This window comes from Chenopodium album, chromosome 3 (genome assembly GCF_948465745.1).
Source record: "Chenopodium album chromosome 3, dcCheAlbu1.1, whole genome shotgun sequence".
Lineage (NCBI taxonomy): Eukaryota > Viridiplantae > Streptophyta > Magnoliopsida > Caryophyllales > Amaranthaceae > Chenopodium > Chenopodium album.
In genome coordinates, this window is record NC_137836.1 from 84,763,806 (window position 1) to 84,784,808 (window position 21,003).

The 21,003-nt window shown below is 34.9% G+C and overlaps 2 protein-coding genes across 2 annotated transcripts; one reads left to right on the plus strand and one right to left on the minus strand.

Moving 5' to 3' along the window:
* Window positions 1-710: 710 nt before the first annotated feature.
* LOC145624688 (uncharacterized) lies at window positions 711-4,858 on the plus strand. Its single transcript, XM_081677776.1, has 9 exons — window positions 711-819; window positions 973-1,212; window positions 1,440-1,644; window positions 1,977-2,216; window positions 3,057-3,300; window positions 3,399-3,503; window positions 3,588-3,770; window positions 3,859-4,063; window positions 4,177-4,858. The coding sequence occupies exons 2-9, from the start codon at window positions 993-995 to the stop codon at window positions 4,662-4,664; spliced, it is 1,890 nt and encodes a 629-aa protein (XP_081533902.1). The 5' UTR covers window positions 711-819; window positions 973-992; the 3' UTR covers window positions 4,665-4,858.
* Window positions 4,859-5,238: 380 nt separating this feature from the next.
* Window positions 5,239-20,169, minus strand: LOC145624687 (structural maintenance of chromosomes protein 3-like). The gene is made up of 30 exons (XM_081677775.1): window positions 20,020-20,169; window positions 19,785-19,829; window positions 19,550-19,625; window positions 18,235-18,273; window positions 18,069-18,136; window positions 17,354-17,425; window positions 16,996-17,075; window positions 16,797-16,875; window positions 16,561-16,678; window positions 15,585-15,760; window positions 14,997-15,242; window positions 14,747-14,868; window positions 14,432-14,576; window positions 12,918-13,090; window positions 12,694-12,793; window positions 11,891-12,027; window positions 11,591-11,792; window positions 10,907-10,994; window positions 10,673-10,826; window positions 9,848-9,995; window positions 9,580-9,771; window positions 9,292-9,475; window positions 9,141-9,211; window positions 8,909-9,060; window positions 8,053-8,221; window positions 7,731-7,877; window positions 6,767-6,862; window positions 6,001-6,175; window positions 5,651-5,845; window positions 5,239-5,553 (listed from the first exon to the last, which is right to left on the minus strand). The coding sequence occupies exons 2-29, from the start codon at window positions 19,797-19,799 to the stop codon at window positions 5,652-5,654; spliced, it is 3,618 nt and encodes a 1,205-aa protein (XP_081533901.1). The 5' UTR covers window positions 19,800-19,829; window positions 20,020-20,169; the 3' UTR covers window positions 5,239-5,553; window position 5,651.
* Between the last annotated feature and the right edge of the window lie 834 nt (window positions 20,170-21,003).

Here is a 21,003-nt window from a genome sequence, read left to right on the forward strand (position 1 = left end):
GATCTTTAATATTAGGAAAATATATTGTTCGTGATATATTTTCCATATGGATATTAGGATTGACTTAGTAAATCATAGTCCGCATCATTGTAATTAAGTTTTTATAGAAAATATCCGAGTTTTCTAATTGTCTTGATTTTTTTGAAAGAATCCTAATTGTCTTGATTGACTATAATAAGTTTTTTTTTTTAACAACTTGACTAGGATAAGATAACTAATTTGGTGACTATTTCGTAAAATAAAATAAATAAAATTCAGATAAATAGAACATCGGCTAAAACATCTAGATGTAAATCAATCCTCGAACCACGGTCCATCGTCCACGGAAGCCTTTACGTGCAGGGAAGGTTCTTATTAGTTATTATTCATTTATACTTTCCACAAAAAAGCACAAAACTTTGGAATGCGACCGTTCATGCACAAACACAACGGTAACATTATTGTACACCTTCATTTGAATCTTAGGTTTATTATTTTTGTACTAGTGTCCTTTTTTTAACATGCGACAACGTTCCAAATCTAAAATACACCCCCCAATAAAAGGATAATATTTAAAGTACAAATTTACAACTAAGCTAATTTATATTTACTTTTAGATAATTTTTTTAAAAATAAAAATATCCAATTTTAGGTAAAAATTGAGGGCAGTTTTTCCTTATAAAAAGCAGCTGATAGTCAGCCAATTTTTCCCACCAACCCCTGTTTCTCTCTCCCACCTCCCCTCAATTGCATTGCAGATTTTTCTTCCTATTTTTGTTTTAATCTTCTTATTTATATATTTCAACAATTTTCTGGGAAATACCCAAAAATTAAATAAATGTAAGTTCTTGAGCAAATTTACTCTGTTTTTATCAATTTTTTCTTGTAAAGCTCAAATCTTTTTTGATTAATTGCTCAATTTGTTCAAGATTATAGCTTTATTTGTTCTACATTATAATCACTAATTTGTTTGGGGTTTTGTTTATATTTCAGATATTATTGGAGAAAAAAAAATGGGAAAAATGTTGATACCCCAAGTGGGAATTCTGGTATTATTGATGATGGTAAGCTTAGGAGAAGCAGAATACATGAAATATAAAGACCCTAAAGTTCCAGTTAATAAAAGGGTTAGAGATCTTTTGTCTCGGATGACATTGGATGAAAAGATTGGTCAAATGACCCAAATTGAACGCAAAGTTGCTTCTGCTGATGTTATGAAGAACTATTTCATTGGTATATACACTAAAACTTTATCCTACAATCGTCAATTAGTTTAGCCGGTTAAAGTCTCATGTGATTATTTTTACGTTTAATACATAAAATTGATCACATTATTCTTTGTCAATAGACAATAGTCATGATTGTCGATTAGTTTAGTTGGTTAAAGTATTGCGGGAATAGTCCTGGGATCGAATCCTATCTACATTATTGAGGCATAATTTTTTTTTTTGGGTGAATAGGTAGTGTGTTGAGTGGAGGAGGAAGTGTGCCAGCACCAAAGGCATCTTCAGAAGTGTGGGTAAAGATGGTGAATGAATTCCAGAAGGGTGCCATGGCTACGCGGCTCGGCATACCGATGATTTATGGTATTGATGCTGTTCATGGCAACAACAATGCCTACAATGCCACCATTTTTCCTCACAATGTGGGTCTTGGTGTCACAAGGCAAGTACTATATATTGCTCCTTACAAATAATCCTATTTATTGCTTGTTTTGTTGTTGTATATAGGCCTGTTTTTTATTTATGTGATTGAGATGTTATGTTTAATGAATATAAATAACCAACTAGTATTATTTATATTTGTAAAATAAATACTTTTTACCAAAATTTTAATTTCCTAGCAAAAACAACTCTAATTAATCAATTAGGCCTTATATTTTGCAAGAAATCAAATTAAAATTGTAATGATTAGTACTAGTTTAAATTAATGTGGTAGAGAAAATTTGTGATTAAAAATTTTGTTGTAATTGTGGATTTGTAACTGCCCTTCATCAGAGATCCTGAACTTGTTAAGAAGATTGGAGCAGCCACAGCACTAGAAGTTAGAGCAGCCGGGATCCCCTATGCTTTCGCCCCGTGTATCGCGGTGTGTAGGGATCCGAGATGGGGACGATGCTACGAGAGCTACAGTGAAGACCATACCATCGTACAAAAGATGACTGAAATCATTCCTGGTTTACAAGGAGATATTCCTGCCAACTATCCTAAGGATTTCCCTTATGTTAGCAAAGGAAAGTAAGTATTCTTTACCATTGATAGTCTTTACTTGGGCCTTTTCTTTTCACCTTACGAGTTTAATAAATTCTGATAAGTGTTAATAAATTTAAGTAGTCATTGAGGCTAACAGTACAAAGTCATATCATAATGTGTAAGTTTGAAATGATCTTTCCTTAAAATAGGCGTGAATTATGACATTTGATGACGCGTTAATCCTTTGATTAATAGATATGACAAGGAGGACGGTGTAATTAACACGTGATTAGGTGATGGAATTAAAAAAGTATTAGCATAATGCATGATTGCATGTCTGGTATGATGGTAGTCTATTTTGGTTACATGTAACGTGTGAACAACTAATTATTAGTTTGAAGCACGTTGTAGACTTGTAGTACTTGGTCTTCTTACTGAATCACTGGTCATAACACTCATATTATTTATTCTAAAAGGTTGTGAATGTTGATTTTATATATTCACATAAACAGGTTTTACTTGATCACTGAAATTTAAATTGTGCAAATCTGAAACTTAATAATGCTCAATCTATGATGGTTATAATTAGATATTGTAATCGAGTATAGACTAATCGTATATTAAGATTGTAACATTTGCTTTAACTTTTGGATTAGAATCATTTTGGTCATAATGTCCTTAAGTACCAATGTTCGTCATAAAAATTGTTACACCTTGCCCAAAAAGTTCACGTTTTTAGTCCAAGTGTAGCAATTTCTTTTGAAACGGAGTAAATAAGTGTAAAACTAAAAGGGTAGCGGGTTTTGCCAAGCATATTGTGGATTGTAAGCGTCTCCCTGTGTGATCTATTGGCATTAATGGATGGTTGTTTGTTACTTTTGTTAGGACTAAGGTAGCGGGTTGTGCCAAGCATTTCGTGGGTGACGGTGGCACGACAAAAGGAATCAATGAAAACAACACTGTGATCTCTTACAAGGGACTTCTTGACATTCACATGCCAGCATACCTTAACTCCATTAGGCATGGTGTTGCAACCGTTATGGTGTCGTACTCTAGCTGGAACGGTGTTAAGATGCATGCTAATCGCAAACTTGTCACTGGTTTCCTCAAGAATAAACTTAAGTTCAGGGTAAACAAACATAGTTTAATGATCAAACATTACTGTATTTAGCCAAAATTTGAGAGTTTGGAAAACAATGTGCTGATTTTTTGTCGATTTTTCAATAGGGATTTGTGATATCAGATTGGGAAGGAATTGACAGGATCACTACTCCTCCTCATGCTAACTATACTTACTCTGTACAAGCTGGAGTTCAAGCCGGGATTGATATGGTCAGTATGAATTTTGATTTAAAATGCTCTGCAAGTCTGAAGTCACTATCTGTTCTTATGTTGTAAAGAAAAAATGTAATGCAGGTGATGGTTCCAAACAACTACACAGAGTTTATCGACGATCTCAAGTCACTGGTGAACAAGAATGTAATCTCCATGAAGAGGATTGATGATGCTGTCAGGAGGATCCTAAGGGTGAAATTCATCATGGGATTGTTTGAAAACCCGATGGCAGACAACAGCCTTGCCAATGAAGTTGGCAGTCAGGTCTCTACTTTTTTTCAGTTCTGTTTTTTCCTGTGTTTTCTTGATACTATCTTTTTCTGTACTGATAATTTTTACTACTTGCGAGCAGAAGCACAGGGATTTGGCACGAGAAGCAGTGAGAAAGACCCTTGTTCTTTTGAAGAACGGCAAATCTGCTCACAAGCCGTTACTTCCACTTCCTAAAAAGGCACCAAAGATACTTGTAGCCGGAACCCATGCTGATAACTTGGGTTACCAATGTGGTGGATGGACAATCGAATGGCAAGGTGCAAGCGGCAATGACCTTACTAGAGGTATTCATCCAACTCAGACTATAACATCAGGGCATTTAAAACTTCAGCTCTCATTAGTCAAAACTTGTTTTCAAAATTCTCAATAGTTTTTAACTCTATATTGTTATATATAGGTACAACAATATTGACTTCTGTGAAGAGTGCTGTTGATCCATCTACCCAAGTAGTCTTCAATGAAAACCCAGACGCAAACTTTGTCAAGTCAGGTGGATTCTCATATGCCATTGTAGTCGTAGGAGAGCCACCCTATGCCGAAACAAATGGTGACAGCCTGAACTTGACAATTCCCGAGCCAGGGCCAAGCACAATAAAGAATGTTTGTGGAAGTATCAAATGTGTGGTGGTTGTCATCTCAGGCAGGCCTGTTGTTATTAAACCTTACTTGGAAACTATTGATGCCCTCGTTGCAGCGTGGTTGCCAGGAACTGAAGGGCAGGGTGTCACTGATGTGCTCTTTGGTGACTATGGATTCACTGGCAAGCTTGCACGAACATGGTTCAAGTCAGTTGATCAGTTGCCCATGAATGTGGGTGACCGACATTACGACCCACTGTTTCCATTTGGTTTCGGGCTTACTACGAAAGCTACCAAAGGATACTAAAATTTAAATATGTAATTAGTAGTGGTAGTTGCATTCATTTGACATCTTAGTGCGAAAAAAACCCATATTCATGGTTGAGCATACAACTGATACAAGTGATCAGTCGGAATTCGTGTAATCATGATATTATTGAATTGTTAATTCATCAAAATTATAAATTCATTTATGTTCACTGTCTTAATACATACTCTATAGTCTATACATTAATTAATACTCTTTTTAATTGCCCTGTTATCCAATAAATGTTCTCATTTGATCACGCAGGTGTAAATCTCAAATACAGAATTTCTTATAAAAAATAATAATAATAAAAAAAAAACCCCAATGAATTTATAAAGTAACACTATCTTACAGCTATACACTAGAAGTCCGCCAGTTTGCCAAGTCCATGTTCAAGTCCTGCAACCTCGAGTTCTAGCGAAGCTTTTGATAGTTCAAGATGAGAAATCGAGCTTATTACACCACAACAAATCCAACAATTATTGTCTGATCTTAAGATTTACCAAATGATCCTGGTTAGTTATTTGTGCGTGACATGAAAATAAGATCATTATCGGGAGGGAAAAAACAGCTGTTTGGACAATTAATTTTGACGAGATGATGAGGATGTTAGCAAAATATAAAAAAATATTTTGGTTCCAAAATGACCAAATAACAGAGTTGATCAACAAGAATATAAATAAATAAAACTACATACGAGTATGTGCAACACTATATGATGTCAATACTTAAAAAAGTAATCAGAATGTCCGTTATCCATCCTACTACCATCTATGTACAACATAGGCCTCTGATATAAACTAATGTACAGGCTCAGTAATAGATGGGTCAACTCAAGTTGTCAACCATAAGATCATCTCACAACGGGCGAATCCAGCACTATTGATCCCTAAATTAAAGCAAAGCAAGCAGCATACAATTTCAGAGCAGATGATTGTGAAGCACCAAAGCTAACAAATTGGAACAACTCAGAAGGTGGAGCTAACCTCACTGATCGGCATTGGTAGTCTGGTCTCGCTCAATGAACTGTAACGCTTCATCTTTAGAGACAACATTTACTCGGCTGACACGTTTATGGTGTGTCACTCCATAAATCTTGTCAGCAACTTTCACAAGCTCTGGTCGAAAAGTTGTAGTAATGAATTGTGTATTTGCTTGGTCAGCCAACCTACGGATCATATCTAACAAAAGAACAGGTAAGGATCCTCAGGTGATCAAAATAAAATACAAAGCCACAAATAATTTCAGAAAATTATTGCAGATATATAACTAGATTATGAAATTGGTCAGTTTTTTCACATTAAGAAAGAAGACTATAAGGAAAAGTTAAGCATACTTCCAACAGCTGTTCTGTACTGAGGATCTAGTGCTGCATCTATTTCATCAAAAAGATAAAATGGGGCTGGATCACATCTCTGTATGGCAAAGATCAATGCCAATGCTACAACGGTTTTCTGACCACCAGATAATTGCTTCATAGACTGTGTCTCCCCTTGCCCAGTAAAAGATACCTGTTATGTAAATCATCACTTAGAATATTTTCAGATCAATAATGGTTGAGCCGAGAAGAATTATTCAATTATTTCTAGGAGTAAATAATATTATAAAAATAAGCTCTCATACAGATACAAGTGTCTTGATCAGATAAGAAACTCGAAGCTTTGAGTAGCTTCAGCAACAATATATACCTCATACATATTACTTAATTTTGTTAAATGATGTACACTTTCAGCAAAATACCTGAGATAACTGAATGGATATCATCCATAACTTATTATTCCCTCAAACTATACCATTACTTCACACATATTCTCTTCACCCCATATTCTACTGCAGGTCAACTTACACAAAAACCTTGCATTATCTTTGCAAAATTTCCATGAAAACCTTTTCTCAAAGTGTAAAACCATGAACTATTTGGTAGGACAGTTTCCTTTTTAAACTAATCTAACAGTCAAATTCAATTAACTATATCAATGGGTTAAAATAAAAAATCCCTTGTTTGCAGATACAAATGTAAAAGACATTCCAGACAAAACAATGAATATTTCTGTGGATAGAAAGATAACTCATGCAAAACAACCCTGCTATAGTATACTTGCCTTCACTTTCACTCCAATATATTTCTCTACTCTTCCCTCAGTATCTGCTGTACGGGGCCCATCTTCATCCATATCATCATCTCCATTGTCTCCATCCTGTTAAAAATTACAATGTTATAAGTTCAAGGCTTCAAGCATGAAGTGCTGAAGTAAAGTGAAGAAAACCGCAACTAAACAGAACAAACAAACAAGATCCACCTTCCTTCCTGGCTACGTGATTCAGAGTTTCAGACTGAAAGCACAGAGATTGTATATAGGGATTGTTATAAGTTCAAGGCTTCAAGCATGAAGTACTGAAGTAAAGTAAAGAAAACAGCAACTAAACAGAACAAACAAACAAGATCCACCTTCCTTCCTGGCTACGTGATTCAGAGTTTCAGACAGAAAGCAAAGAGATAGTATATAGGGATTGGAAGTGTCAGACCCAGCTAGTTGCCTAATCTAAGGGACTTCCACATGTATTGGCTAAATTTAAGTGCCATTAGTATATCTAAGGTTGAGCAAGAGTGGTTGAATAACTTGATTTAATAAAGTATGATTTACATAGCACCCCATCAACCATCCATCCAACAAAAAATTCATACATGCCAGCGGAATAAGTAGCACCAGCATTGCCCAGTAGCAGAGCCTGCCAATTTGCCAAACACCTTTCATGGTTTATAAGAACTGGGTGTCACTATCAGGCAAACTGTATGCTTTTGATCTCTATTTGTGTGAAGTAACAGGCAGCTGGTGTCTTGTCAATAAATCCAACAATAACTACCGGTCAATGACTACATAGTAACTAGTAATCACTCAAGAAATGTAATGGTAGGTCTTTATGCACTGAATAAAGTGAACAAGAGCCCGAGAAGATAAGGACTGAAGAATCTCAAGGAATTGAATAGACTAATATTCACGATAAAATAACATCAGTAAACAGACTAAACTTCAAGAAGCTGGGTAAATTTATAATTTTACTAACCTTTTTCTTCATCATAACCAAGAATCCGTGACCTCCTTGCACAAGTTCAGAGAATACCTCTCGAAAGTTCCTAGCAACACCCTTGAAAGTACGCTCTATAGACTCATCTTTTCGTTGGTCCAGAACTTCTATTAATTCTTTAATTTTCTGCAGCAAAAGGTAATAGCGCGCGCACACACACATATTTTACATACATCAGAGTACAAACAATGGAGAGAGAGAGAGAGAGAGAGAGAGAGAGAGAGAGCCAAACGAATGTGATAAAATCAGAGACAATTATGTCTCTTGAGCATATTTAAACAGTCAACAAGCTGAAATTTACCTCATCACCTGCATCCAGCTCAGCTTGCCTTTTCTGGAGCTCTTCCCTTTGCTCTGTAAAATTTACATACTGATCCAAAGCTTTTTTGTTCACATGACTAAACTGTTGAAGTTGTTCATTACACTTATGAAGCATCTTATGCAATTCTTTTGCGCCTTTCCGCCTATACCTGTTTATACAAGCATATTATCAAAAAAGAGTTCTTAAGAAGAACAATTAAAATAAGTATGATCACGAATAAGATGAGTTACATGACTTTGCTTTCAAATTTGAACAAAAAAAAAATCTATGGAACATTTCCCACATCTTATAACACAAACCAGTCATGGCTCTTGGGAACAAAACCAGAGGCTTACCATCTCTCTAACAGCATTGGATTCCATAGAAACAAAATTCCAAATTATGCAACTGCTTAGTTCCTCACCAAATCATCAGAATCCCCATACGAAAGATGACCCTAATAACTGAAATTACGTTCCTAATTCTTATTTGCACTTAGAGACATTTTTATAAACCATCAAAACTACCTTGCTACCAGATCCTCAACATATACAGAAAATTAAAACACGCTGATCACGCCAGCTTGTCGCAATTTCACCCATTTTCAAAAGTAATACTTGTATTAAGCAGATAAGTTCTGCATGCTAAATTTTGCTTATCTATCTAATACTCATGTAAAAACAGGTAAGAGTGTAAGACATTCACTCAAATTGAAAGAGGACCCTCATTGATGATAATTAAACATTAAAACTATCTGAATTGATCAGCATACATCAAACAGTTGTCAACTAAGCAAAAAAAAACTACAGCTATACTATCAGATAAATATATTAGTTGAGTGCAGAAATCACATTACGTGTCAAAAGCATCTGAAGACAACGGACCCAAGTCTCTGATTTTTTTTGAGTACTCTTCCTGCCTAGCAAGAAGCATATTCTTGTTGCTTATTAACTGCTCTAGTTCTTCTGCTTCCTCCTGAAGCCTTTTCTCATAATCGACTCTTAATTTCTGCATTGACAGTAGTTAAATCAACAACAATAAATCAAAAGACATTAACTGCTGCATAAATGTGTGAAATTGATCATCACCTGCAATCTATCATCTTCAATTTTAATTTCCTTTAGTTTCTTCGTTATATTGTTCATTGACGCAGAAACTCCTGCACAACAGACATTAGAGGATTAGAAGAACCATTCAGGCGAATAAGGTAGGAAAAAACAGATCTGACTCAAGACTCGCTTTTTAGCTCCTCTGTTGCCTCATCCACTAAAGATTTGGCCTCATCCATTTCCTTCTGATTTGATTCAGCCTCAGCAGACAACATTTCATCATCTGCAGATGACATAATGTCAACCAACTCCTGTTGGCGACGCAACAGATTTGTGGAAAGATTTGTCTCAAGCTCCAATTTTTTTGTTTCAATCTGTAAATGGAAAAGAAAAACATGAAGAGATTGAAGACTATACACAAAGTAACACATTCTTGACAAAAAATATAGTTAACTCTTCAAATAACATTTGTGCCAACCTCCATAAGCTTTGACCTGCATTCCATTAGTTTCTCCTTCATTTCCTTGATCTCTGGGTTCAATCGAGTCAGAAGAACCCTCTCCTCTGGATTCAAATGATCAACAAGGTCTGTACCCATCTCAGCCTGTTTCTGGGCTACACTGGCATTAAGTTGCTCAATTTGTGTACGTACATTAGAAAGCAATTTTTCCTACAAAAAAGCAACAAGCTAGATGTAAAAATCAAATTAATCACATTTTAATTTGTAAACACCATTTGGTGCATACCTTCTTTTCTAGAGCAGTAGATGTTGATCGCTTTTGCTTGTTAGCATCTGCAATATCCTGACGAAGCTGCTCCACTTCTGATCTATGATGAGCACGATCAGCATCTATTTTTTGCTGCTCTGTAATCTTCTCAGTAATTTTCTGATCTATATGTGATGATTGTTAAGACATAACAAATGATAGACATATTGTCAAAGTCCTCGGTATCAAAATGTCTCCCTCTCTCTGTACAAACTCCAAGACCAGTATGGGATTAAACTTTTAGAATCCTCTTTACCCAACTTAAGCAAAATTTGTACTTACAAATAGATGGCTTAACGATTCACATCATAGTACCAACTAAGCCAAACAGTGGTATTAAAGGCATTGTTAAGGATGAGGTTAACAACATTAGGATCACGAAGATTGACAGATTTGGTAACATTCCCAAGAAATCATGAATTTGAAATTCAGAATTATTTTAAGCAGTAAAATATATCTATATACCAGCACAAAAAATTTAACATACAATTTAAATACCTATCACAGGTTAAAAAATTAATGGAGTGAACTTTACTTTATATATAAAAGAAATTAATAATAAGAAACAAAAAAAAGCAGTCTTACTTTAGGTGGATTGGTGGTACTATATGTTGAGCCAGAAGCAACAAAAAAACCTCAAATCCTTAAGCATAAAAATTGTTAACCAAACATCCTACCGGTTTCTTGAGAATTTTTTTTGTTTTTTCTAAACCATGTACACTCCTAATATTTGCCAGAGAGAGAGAGAGAGAGAGAGAGAGAGGGTTAGCATTTAAGTTTTGATTATAAAGCCTTAGGAGAAGGATATCTTGAAGTTGGAGCCTTACTTCCTCTAGCTCTTTCTTCTTCATATTAATTACCCGTGTATTCTGCTTAATTATATTCATAAACTTCAATTTCGAGCGTCTATAATCATAGAATCCTCCCGTCATCCCACCTTTCTTGCTTACTTGGTCACCTGCTCCAGTATAAAACAAAATCAAAAAGGTGATCAACAGAAGCAATATCAATTAGCAAGAAAAGGGAAAATTTGGGGACCTTCCAGAGTAATGCAATCTAAACCATCAGTCCGAGCAACTCTGGCAGCAACATCCAAATTTCGACAGACCACAGTTCTTCCAAATACCTTGGTCAAGTTAATACAGCTTCATAAGCTTAAAAATGTTACAGAATAAAGGAAATGAAATGAGACTGAAGTCGAAAGCACATCTATACATAATGAGACTGAAGTCAAAAGCACATCTATACAAAATAATAAACAAAATAAAATAAAATAACCAAAGAGATAACCAACAGCTTTGGACATAGCCACAGAAAGAAGTATTTACAATAACTATATCCCAGTTCCAAAGCTCTTAGAACTTGGGAAAAGGTAGCTAATATGATACGGAAAAAAAAAGGACAAATATCAATCCTTTAATAAGCCCAACATCATTTACAATGGAGAGACATTTTGACAAGCACAACGGCCTTCCACCCTGCCTTCATACAAAGTATTTGGTGTCGTAATTTTAAGACTAAAGCAAAAAGAGCCATCATGCTGCTAAGCAGATAAGAGATAACTCAAAATAAATCAAACATCCCTCTAATGCAGTAGTCTTTAGAAACGTCAGGTTACTAAAATGGTCGATGGTGAAGGTATGAACATTTCATAGATAAAAATATACAAACTTTCTAACAACCAAAGTATCATATTAAGGGAAAAAAAAAAGGGATGCTCACCTGGGAAAATGCTTTAGAGTAGTTATCTTGAAATTTTAATTTCTTCACCAAAGGTACTACATCGTCGTTTTGTGGACAAGTGACATGTGGAGGCCTGACCTTGTTCAGAGGTATAAATGTCACTCGTCCACCCTTTGAGGCATTGAGATGCCTAATAATCTTAGTTGCGGTTTCATCTGAATCAACCACCACATGGAATAAGCTGCACATAGCAATAACAATGACACATGAAAAAATTAGTCTCTGAGAGATTAGACATAGCTTTCCAAGGCTAAGTTTCATCATGGGAACAGCATATACCTGTTTCCAGCAGTAACTTCAACTGCAGTAAAGAACCTCTCATCACATTCCAACAACTCAATGAGTGACCCAAAGACACCCTCAATCCGGTACTGGTCGCAAATTCTCCTAACAGAAGTCAGTCCCCTCCTAATATCCTACAAAATAGAGTAGAGAAAATAAAGATCAAGTAATACACATTGCTGATACATGGTAAAGGAAGATGGAAAACTACTTTTTCCCTTCTATTATACTTGAATTATGGATGGCCATGCAGGGAAGGTAGTCTAAGCCAAGTTGATCATCAAACTATAGATTAAATACTAAAAGAAGAGGTGAGTAATACTGTAGTACATTGCTAGTGAAATTTTTCATTTACACAAAGAGTGTGGAGCCAGGAAGGCAGTTTGCTGTTTTAAATTCCAGATTACAAGAAACTTTTATCTAATATTTAAGTGTTAACAGATATAAAAAGGCACAGGCCATAATTTAAGCTAACAACCCAAAGTTCCATTATTCAAAAACCTAATTGACTGATCAAGCAGAAAGATGGATCTCAGCAAGCACCTTCACTATAAAGCATAAATCAAGTCTTCTTTTAAAATGCCTCTTTATGTACTACACTAAAGCTTTACCAGCACAAGCTCAGGAAAGTGAGAGAATCAATCATTCAAAAAGATAATTTTGCTCAAACATTTGGTCAAAAGAAAAAAGATAAACACCAAGACATCACACTCCCACATCAGGTTCCATAGAGCATATAACAGTTGTCGTGCAACTCCTACACGAATACAATACCAAATGGATAGTTCAAAAGCACTTACACCAGGAGTGGCATGGTCAAGATTCTTTTCTGCCTTCACCACCTCAGACGTTAATTTTTCGATCTCAGAAGACAGCTCATTTTCTCTTTCCCACAACACCCTGGCATGTACAACATTAAAATTAGAAAACAGTGCAACAATCCAGATAGACAAAGGTGAAAATTAAAAATTGAACAAACAACCAAACAAACAAGGAGACTTAAGGACAAGGGAACAGAACTCACTTCCGCTCATCTTGTAGCTTGTCTCTTTGCCCCTTGGATGTAATAAACCCATCGTTTGACTGATTAATATTGCTTTCAAGTGCTGACAAATTAGCTTTTCGGGATTTAATAAAATCATCTATATCCCTGAGCTGAGCATTGAGGTTATCAAATTCATCCTGGAGCTTCTGTTCCTGTAGAAACAGAAGCCAAGACAGCAGAAAAAATTAACTCTAAATTCAAAAGAAGCTGATGATAGAGCAAAAAAAAAAAGTAAATTCAGCACATTAAACGTCTACAGCTCACAATGCAACAGCACACCATAAACCTCAAGGCTAATCAAGAATTCAAGACAAAGTAGCACGTTCCAGCAATGTAGTGCTTGTTAAGATACAAGGTAAAATCTCAAGGCTAATGAAGACAAAGTAGCACGTTCTAGCAATGTAGTGCTTTGTAAAAATCATTGAGAATAGTAGTCAGGAACAAGGAATTATCTGCCCACTCCATCTCTTTTCTCTAACAACAGAGAAGCACAAAATCCAAATAATACTCGACTTCAACAATCAATATGTGAGAAAATTAGTTATTGGATTGGACAGACAAAAGGATACACTCCAACAAACAGATGCATAATATTATACTCAATCACAATTGAACAGTCAAAATAAAGTGTGTTATCCACAAGATAATCCAAACCCCCACCCCTTTTTCTATCCTTATATAATTGCTAACCATTCCACTGCCAGACAATTGCCACTGCTTGCTGCCAATCTGGAAATGAACCAACAGTAAAGCAAGTTCCAGACCCAGCATCCACTGGTACAAAGCTGCAAGACACCATTCTTTTTCAATCTTATTTTTTCCTCCCCACCAGTACCCAGTATTGTCATTCCTACAGTGTATCCCTATCCCTTATTCAATCCATTAGCATTACTCCCAATCTGGACAGATCAGAGAAACCGTGAAAGCTTGCTTGAAATTTTAGTGATGTACAAAGGCACACCAGTTCCATTTAACAGAAAATTCTTCTCATCAACAAGAATTATGTCAATTACTCCCTCTATCCTAAATTAGTTCGAACACTTACCACTGCAAATACTCCCTTGGTCCCAAATTAGTTCGGAAACTTATCACAACAAAGAGCTATAAAAGATAACTTGTCATTGAACAATCTATTGTAATAATAGAAAAGTAAAGTGTATAAGAGAAGATGGAGATGCAATCAAGACAAAATCATTGTAAAGCAGAAAATACGTTAAAGATTTTTTTTTTTTTTTTTTTTGAAAGAACGTTCAAGATTAGTATAAAGTAAAGACAATAAGGAAAACTTTCCAAACTAGAGGTCATGCAATGGGATAGGTGACCGAGCCTTATAAATAATGAATAGCAATCATTGCAAGTACCAAGGATTTTCCAAATTACCCCTTGCGGTTAAATCTGAGCAGTGCATTAAAATAATGGATGGCTAAGATTACTATATATTAATATTAGTTTTCTTTATAAAGCCCATTAGCATAAAATCTGCAATGTATTACCTGTAACTGGTTTGAAGAAAGAACTCGCTCAAGTTCATCTATTTCCTTTTGAAGCCACTTATCACGAGCTGCTTTACTAGGAAACTGAGTGGCCCGACCTTGCTTCTGATAAAGGATACTGAGCTTCTTTTCACGCTCCATTATTCTGCAAGTTACAAAAGGGAGAAAAGTAATCCAATCAGTTAAATTATAGTGCCTTTCATCCCCGGCATGAGAACCAAAAAGCAATCTCTAAACTCAAGGAAAAGGCAGGCCATCAAATATTAGCAGGCACATGCCAGAAATATACATATCCAAGGCTTCTCCCAGTCATACCCTTTAGTCATCTCATTCTCCTGCATCTTTAAGGCATCATATGAAGGCTTAATTACTTCAATCTCATTAGTTGACTCCAAGATTTCCCGTTTCACAAACTCAAGCTGTTTGGCAGCATCATTCTACAGCAACCCATAAAAAAAGGAAAGAAATGTTTTCTATCTTCAATAAATTGCATCTTCAATAAATTGCTACTCCATAGACAAAGAACTTAAATTTTTAAGCAATAATACAGTCAACCCTCTACAACCTTAACACGTGAACTTCTGGAAATCCTCTCTTTCAAGTCTCTGCAATCAAGCTCAAGTTGTGTCTTCCTTTTTATTGCTTCTGTACGACGACTCTCAACTGCCACTTTCTCCTTGCTCAACACTTGAAGCTCTTTGGAAAGCCTTTTCGAATCCTTGTCCAAGACCTTGCATTTTTCTTCAGACTCCAGAACAGTGTTGTACATTGTAGTTGACTTATCAGAAACTTTGTCCCGCTCTTCTTCAACCTGAAAAAAAGCATACATTTAACAAACCCGGCAACAACCAAATTTGGATATGAGAAACAACCAAACAATAATAGAAGGATTAGGTGAGTAAAGGCTTTTGTATTCAAACCCATACAAAAACCGTGTATTGACGACAATAGTTCATCATCACACATCAATAAATCATCAAATAGCTACATTGAAGTGAATTATTATCTCAGTTTTAACAGGATTATATACTATCCATACCATTAACAACAACAAATTTCTCAAATATTAATTACATCCATTATGTGTTTAGAGTGTTGATCAAATTAAAATTGTGTATCCATGTCATATATCTACTTCAGGCAAAATGCTGACCTTAGCTAACTTCTGTCGAGCATCTTGGAGTTCCTTATCATAGATGGTGTACTCCAGGGATTTTCTCTGTCTGTCAAGCTGCTGATATTTTCTCAGATCCTCCTTCTCTTCATCCAGCTCCTTCAACCGCTCATCCAAGTATTTAACTACTTCAATAATCTGTTTTCGTTTATTACCTGGTAACCAGAGGAAAAATCACAAGGAAATAGCAAAATGGACAAATCAAATCAAAAGAGACACGACGCATACAAAAGCAATAGACTTCCTCGAGCCTAAACCTGAGATGAGAAACAAGGGCACATGCTTATGCAAATTACACACATATCATATATGGAAAATAGAGCCACAATTTTGAATCACAGAAGATTTAAAAGCCACAATTTTGTTAGGTGCTTCTAAATATTCTCAGAGCTTAGGGTGCCCCAATTGCACAATTAATCGAGGTCCATGAAGATGATAATGCTAGAGATTAGTATGAGTAGCAGTAAGCTAGCAAGCTAGAGAGACAGAGTAATGGCAGCCAAGGGAATGATAAATGTATTACTGAACAGAGTATCCAATAATACAATCCTTCTTTCGAGAGGAAGGAGCTCTCCCAAAACAAAACACTCAATTAATTTTCTGATGCATTCCCCTTACACCAATCATCTATTAATACCCCAAAATTAATTCACAAAAACAGACTTAACACACCTTAAGCATGCCAGCCTAGAAATAACAAACTCATAACAAACTTATCTAGAGATTACTATTTTACCCTTCTTCCCAAACTGAATTTAACAACCTGACAACTCAGCATTCTTCCCTCTAATTCTTGGGCCTTCTAGCATAAGTAAAACGGATATCAGGAGGTTTAGACTGATTCCTTGCAGATAATTTCTGCTTCTAGCACCTAATGCCTCAGGCACCACCTCATGCCATCTTTATCATACAATGGACAGTAATGCTAAAGGTAATTCATTTAGTTGTGACTAACCAGTTTCATGCATGATTTTCAAACTCTCACGCCGCCTCTCCTCATAAACTCGAGTACCTCCAATTTCCTTGAGCAGATCTAGTCGTTCTGCGTCCTTCATAAGTGTCAATGATGCAATCTACAAAACATCCCAGTTCAGAAAAATAATATCAAGCCACTGAGAAGAGATAAAAGTTTCTGGCATGATTTAACCTACATATAAACATATTAGCACAGACAAGCAAGTCGATAGTCACCTTTCCTTGCTGTACAACATAGTAAGGATTTGAGCGAGAAAATCCCGCACTTTCTAGAAGGTTCATGACCTCTGTCTTCCTATACAAAACAGTATAACATTTAATTCAACAAGGGCAAATTTAATCAAAGGGCAATGAAACTGATGAAATATATAAGGAAATGAAATCAGGAGATACAGTAAATAGGATGTGTTCTCACGTGATATGTTTCCCATCCAAAAAGTATTCATCCTTTTTGAGCCCAATTGTGCGCCGCAAGCGGACTTCATCTTTATCAACCTGAAAAAGGTAAAACAATGGACAAGTTCATGAACCAACACCCACCAATGAGCTAAAGTATATGACGTAATAATTCATTAAATATGTTCGTGGATGATAAATTTCAATTCACGCCCCTGGCCAAAAAAAAGTGCAGGAGCCAAGTGAGGAAGAGTTGGAAGATATGCAGATCATTTGAATGTAGGAAGTTTATGACAGAGATCAGCGAGCAGAAAAATACCCTTATAGATGAGAGGATGAATAAGGGGAAACAGAAACAAGTGTAAAGAATATATTACCGGAATTCGATTGTCAGTATTATCAAACACGATCTCCACAAATGCAGACAAAACTTGATTTCCTGCTCCTTCCTGTTAAAAGTTATCCACAAGTGAGAGAAGCAATAGTAGTCAAGTTTTTTACGAAAATTTGGGAAATTTAACATTTAACACCATCCAAAGGTTCAGCATATATCCATAATAGTAACCTCAATTAGGCATCTCTTTAGAGAAAAGCTCCAAATACCCTCACATAGAGACTAATATTGAATAAGTGGATAGGAAGCAATATCTTTTCTTTTTTAAAAGATTTCAATACACCCAAACAAATAAATATCCTACAATAGGCAAACAAAGAAAGAGACAGCATAGATGCATTGGTAGTTAGTAATGCCAAGGCAGGGTTGATTATATTGGTCCAAAATATGAGGATTGGGTCTGAAATGGCCACACTGCTAGCAATACAGAGATGTTGCAAGAACGCCCAAAATTAGGAATTCATCAACCACATATCAAATCTGAGAGCATTAATGTGAATATACACTGACCCAGAATGACATTAAAAGAAGCTAAAAAAGAAAGAGTAAACATTCTTTAAGCATTTTTAACACCAATCTAAATGTGATTTCATAATAAAAATTCCTAAAAAATACCATGTGAAGAAATATAATCAAAGTTTATAGTCAACCCCTAGGGATGCATACATCAAAATTGAATGAATAACAGAAAAACTTACATGAAGTAACGCATGCCTGTCCTCGCTACGAAGATTTTGGAAAAGATCACTGAGGACAAAACGGATTGCTGCATAGGGGAAATTTGTTAAATGGAGAATCTAACATACAAATATAAAAACATATAAAGGTAGATAAGTAGGTAAATAATATATGTAAATAACCTACCATGAAAAAAGTTTGACTTTCCAGAACCATTAGCACCAACTGCATGCAGCAACAAACTCCAAGTTTTAGACAAGAGGCATTGTTGCATACACCCACAATAGCATATACATAATCAGTATTAACATGCAAGCATGTACGTAACAAAACACCAGCAAATACTACATATTTCCACTGCCAAAATACCTACACTGAGACGCACAACATGCTGCTAGGCAAGTTCAACCAACAGCAACATTCCAACTAGTCATCCAAAGATTGTATTTTCCACCAGAAATACAATACCATAAAACCAACTCTTACCCAACTAAAATAATTGCATTCCAAAAATGAGATCATAACCTCAAATGTCAAATTCGCGCACAGATAGTATTCACTCATCTTTTATTTCACTCGAAGGTTTATTTTATTTAAAATATATATATATAATAAAAAGAATTTACAGCCTCAAATGTCAAAAATTCAAAAAGCATATCACTTCAAGCTTTAATTACTGATGTAATAGCTAAGCAAACATATGCTTTTTTTCTCTGAGTCATAAGCTGAAAATTTTGTTGCAAAAAACCCTATGTGGAGATAAATAGCAGAAATTAGGAGAAAGGGCAAAGGGGTACATGAGCAAAGCTCTATCTAGAAGTAACAGTAATCACAATGTTTGTATATGAGTGAGAAACTAAGAATGTATTAATTGTGAATAAATGCTTCTTATAAACCCCCCAACATCCCAATTAAAACAAAAATAATAAAATTCCTTGGACTTTCATATTTAATGGCTTGGGAAAAGAAAAAAAGAAAAAAAAAAAAAAAAAAAGAGCAGACTAATATATTCCCTTAGCAATGCAAATTTAGTAAACAAAAAAAAGTGTCCAGAAGCAAACATTATCTGGATATAAACATGTGTCATAAGCTCACCTTAATAATAGGAAAAGTCACTATGTGTAATTTTTCGGTTATTTGTCTTAGTAACAGTCAAATGCAAGCACGTAATATAGTAACCAGATCATCAGATAACTATGTATCGCATCCAAAAAAAAAATACTTCAAATAATCCCAAACCTCGATCACAGTTCCATGATCACCCATTATGTTGGAGGATCATCATTCCCTCACTTTCTACATCTATATCACATAATTGTATAAACAATGTTCCTGGATTCCGATTTTTCTGACTACTTGAAAGATACAACATCTGTTTCCTTTTATGGCCCATATTTTCGGACGGTGGATGTCACGAGTAGTACAATATAAGTAAATTCGCAGCAGGAGAATCAAAGAGAAAGACAAACAACAGTGAAGATAATCAGGAAGAAAACCATACCTACACAATTAACCTTTGAACTAAATGCTTCAGTGGCCACTTGTTCTTTATAACTCTTAAAACCTTCAATAATAACCTTCACATAAAATCGAGACGAATTGCAACAAAAAACACAAACTAATTAGACTTACAACCAAAATAATCACCAAAAACACACTCAATTATCCAATATTCAAACCCAAGTGTCTTCAATTAGGGTTTTAAACTAGTAAAAAATCATAAAATTAGGGATTACCTGCTTTATATGCATGATTACAGCAGATACACTATGCCGCAACCTCTGCAAATGAAATCAAACCGAAATCAAAACTTTATGTAACTGCATCATAAATCAAAAATGAGAACTAAAATGATAAATGGAAGTAAGCAGAAGATGATTAAGTATAAATTAGCCCTAAAATTGAAGAGAAAATCAGCGAAATTGAAGAAAAGAAGCATGAATTTAAGTTCTAGGGTTTGAAAAAACTTACGAGTTGCAGCAATCAGTGAGAATTGATTGGGAAAAATAGAAGAGAGAGAGATGGAGTAACGAAGGCGGGAGAGTAGGAGAGAGAAAGAAAATGCGAATTGCGTGAAAAATGAGTTGTACGATGAAAGTTTTGGGGAATTTTTGGGTCGCCAAAATAAAATTGCAAATCTTAAAATTCCCGGGTTACTGAAGCTGGGTGTAAATTCCCCATTTTAAAATTTCTATTTTATTTTTTTCTACATTAAAAAAAAATGGACAATATTTTTTTGGTAAATATACGAAGTAATATTTCTTTCAAAAAAAAAATGAGCTTATTTGAATTACAAAAATTTTTGTATACATCCGATTTACACTAATATTAGTGTACATCGAGTAGTATAATGGTAACTTTTAGCTAATTTTAGAGTAACATTTTGTCTGTTTTTGGGTAACTTTAAACATAATACAATCTTTATATAAATAGACAACAAGAAAAGTTTTTTAAAGGTAATTTAATTACATTCAATCATTAATAATTGATTTTTAGTCATTTAAAATGTGAATCTTTACTAATAAAGTGTAGATACTTTTTATTTGAATTAGGTTACTTTTACGCATATTGGGGTAACTTTTATTCATTTCAGAGATAACTTTTAATCACTTTAAGCTATCTTTATAATGGATGTACAATAATTATTGTACACCCGATTTTTTAAAAAGTTTGTGTCTGAATTATTGTGTTTTGTGTATATAAAATTATAAATTAAGATAAAATAAATAATAATGGAGAATTATTTCAAAGGCAAAAGCTAACGAGCGGATAAGCTAACTAAAAGTAGATTAGTTAAATTAACATTAACATTAATTACACCGATCGACGCGTGATTTTGTCATGTTTTACCAGATTAATACCACTTTAGGTAATATTTAAATCCTTGTCCAACTAAATTGTAAATACCCTTAATGGTAGCAAAATTAGCAAGAATTTATGTACCAAATCAATAAT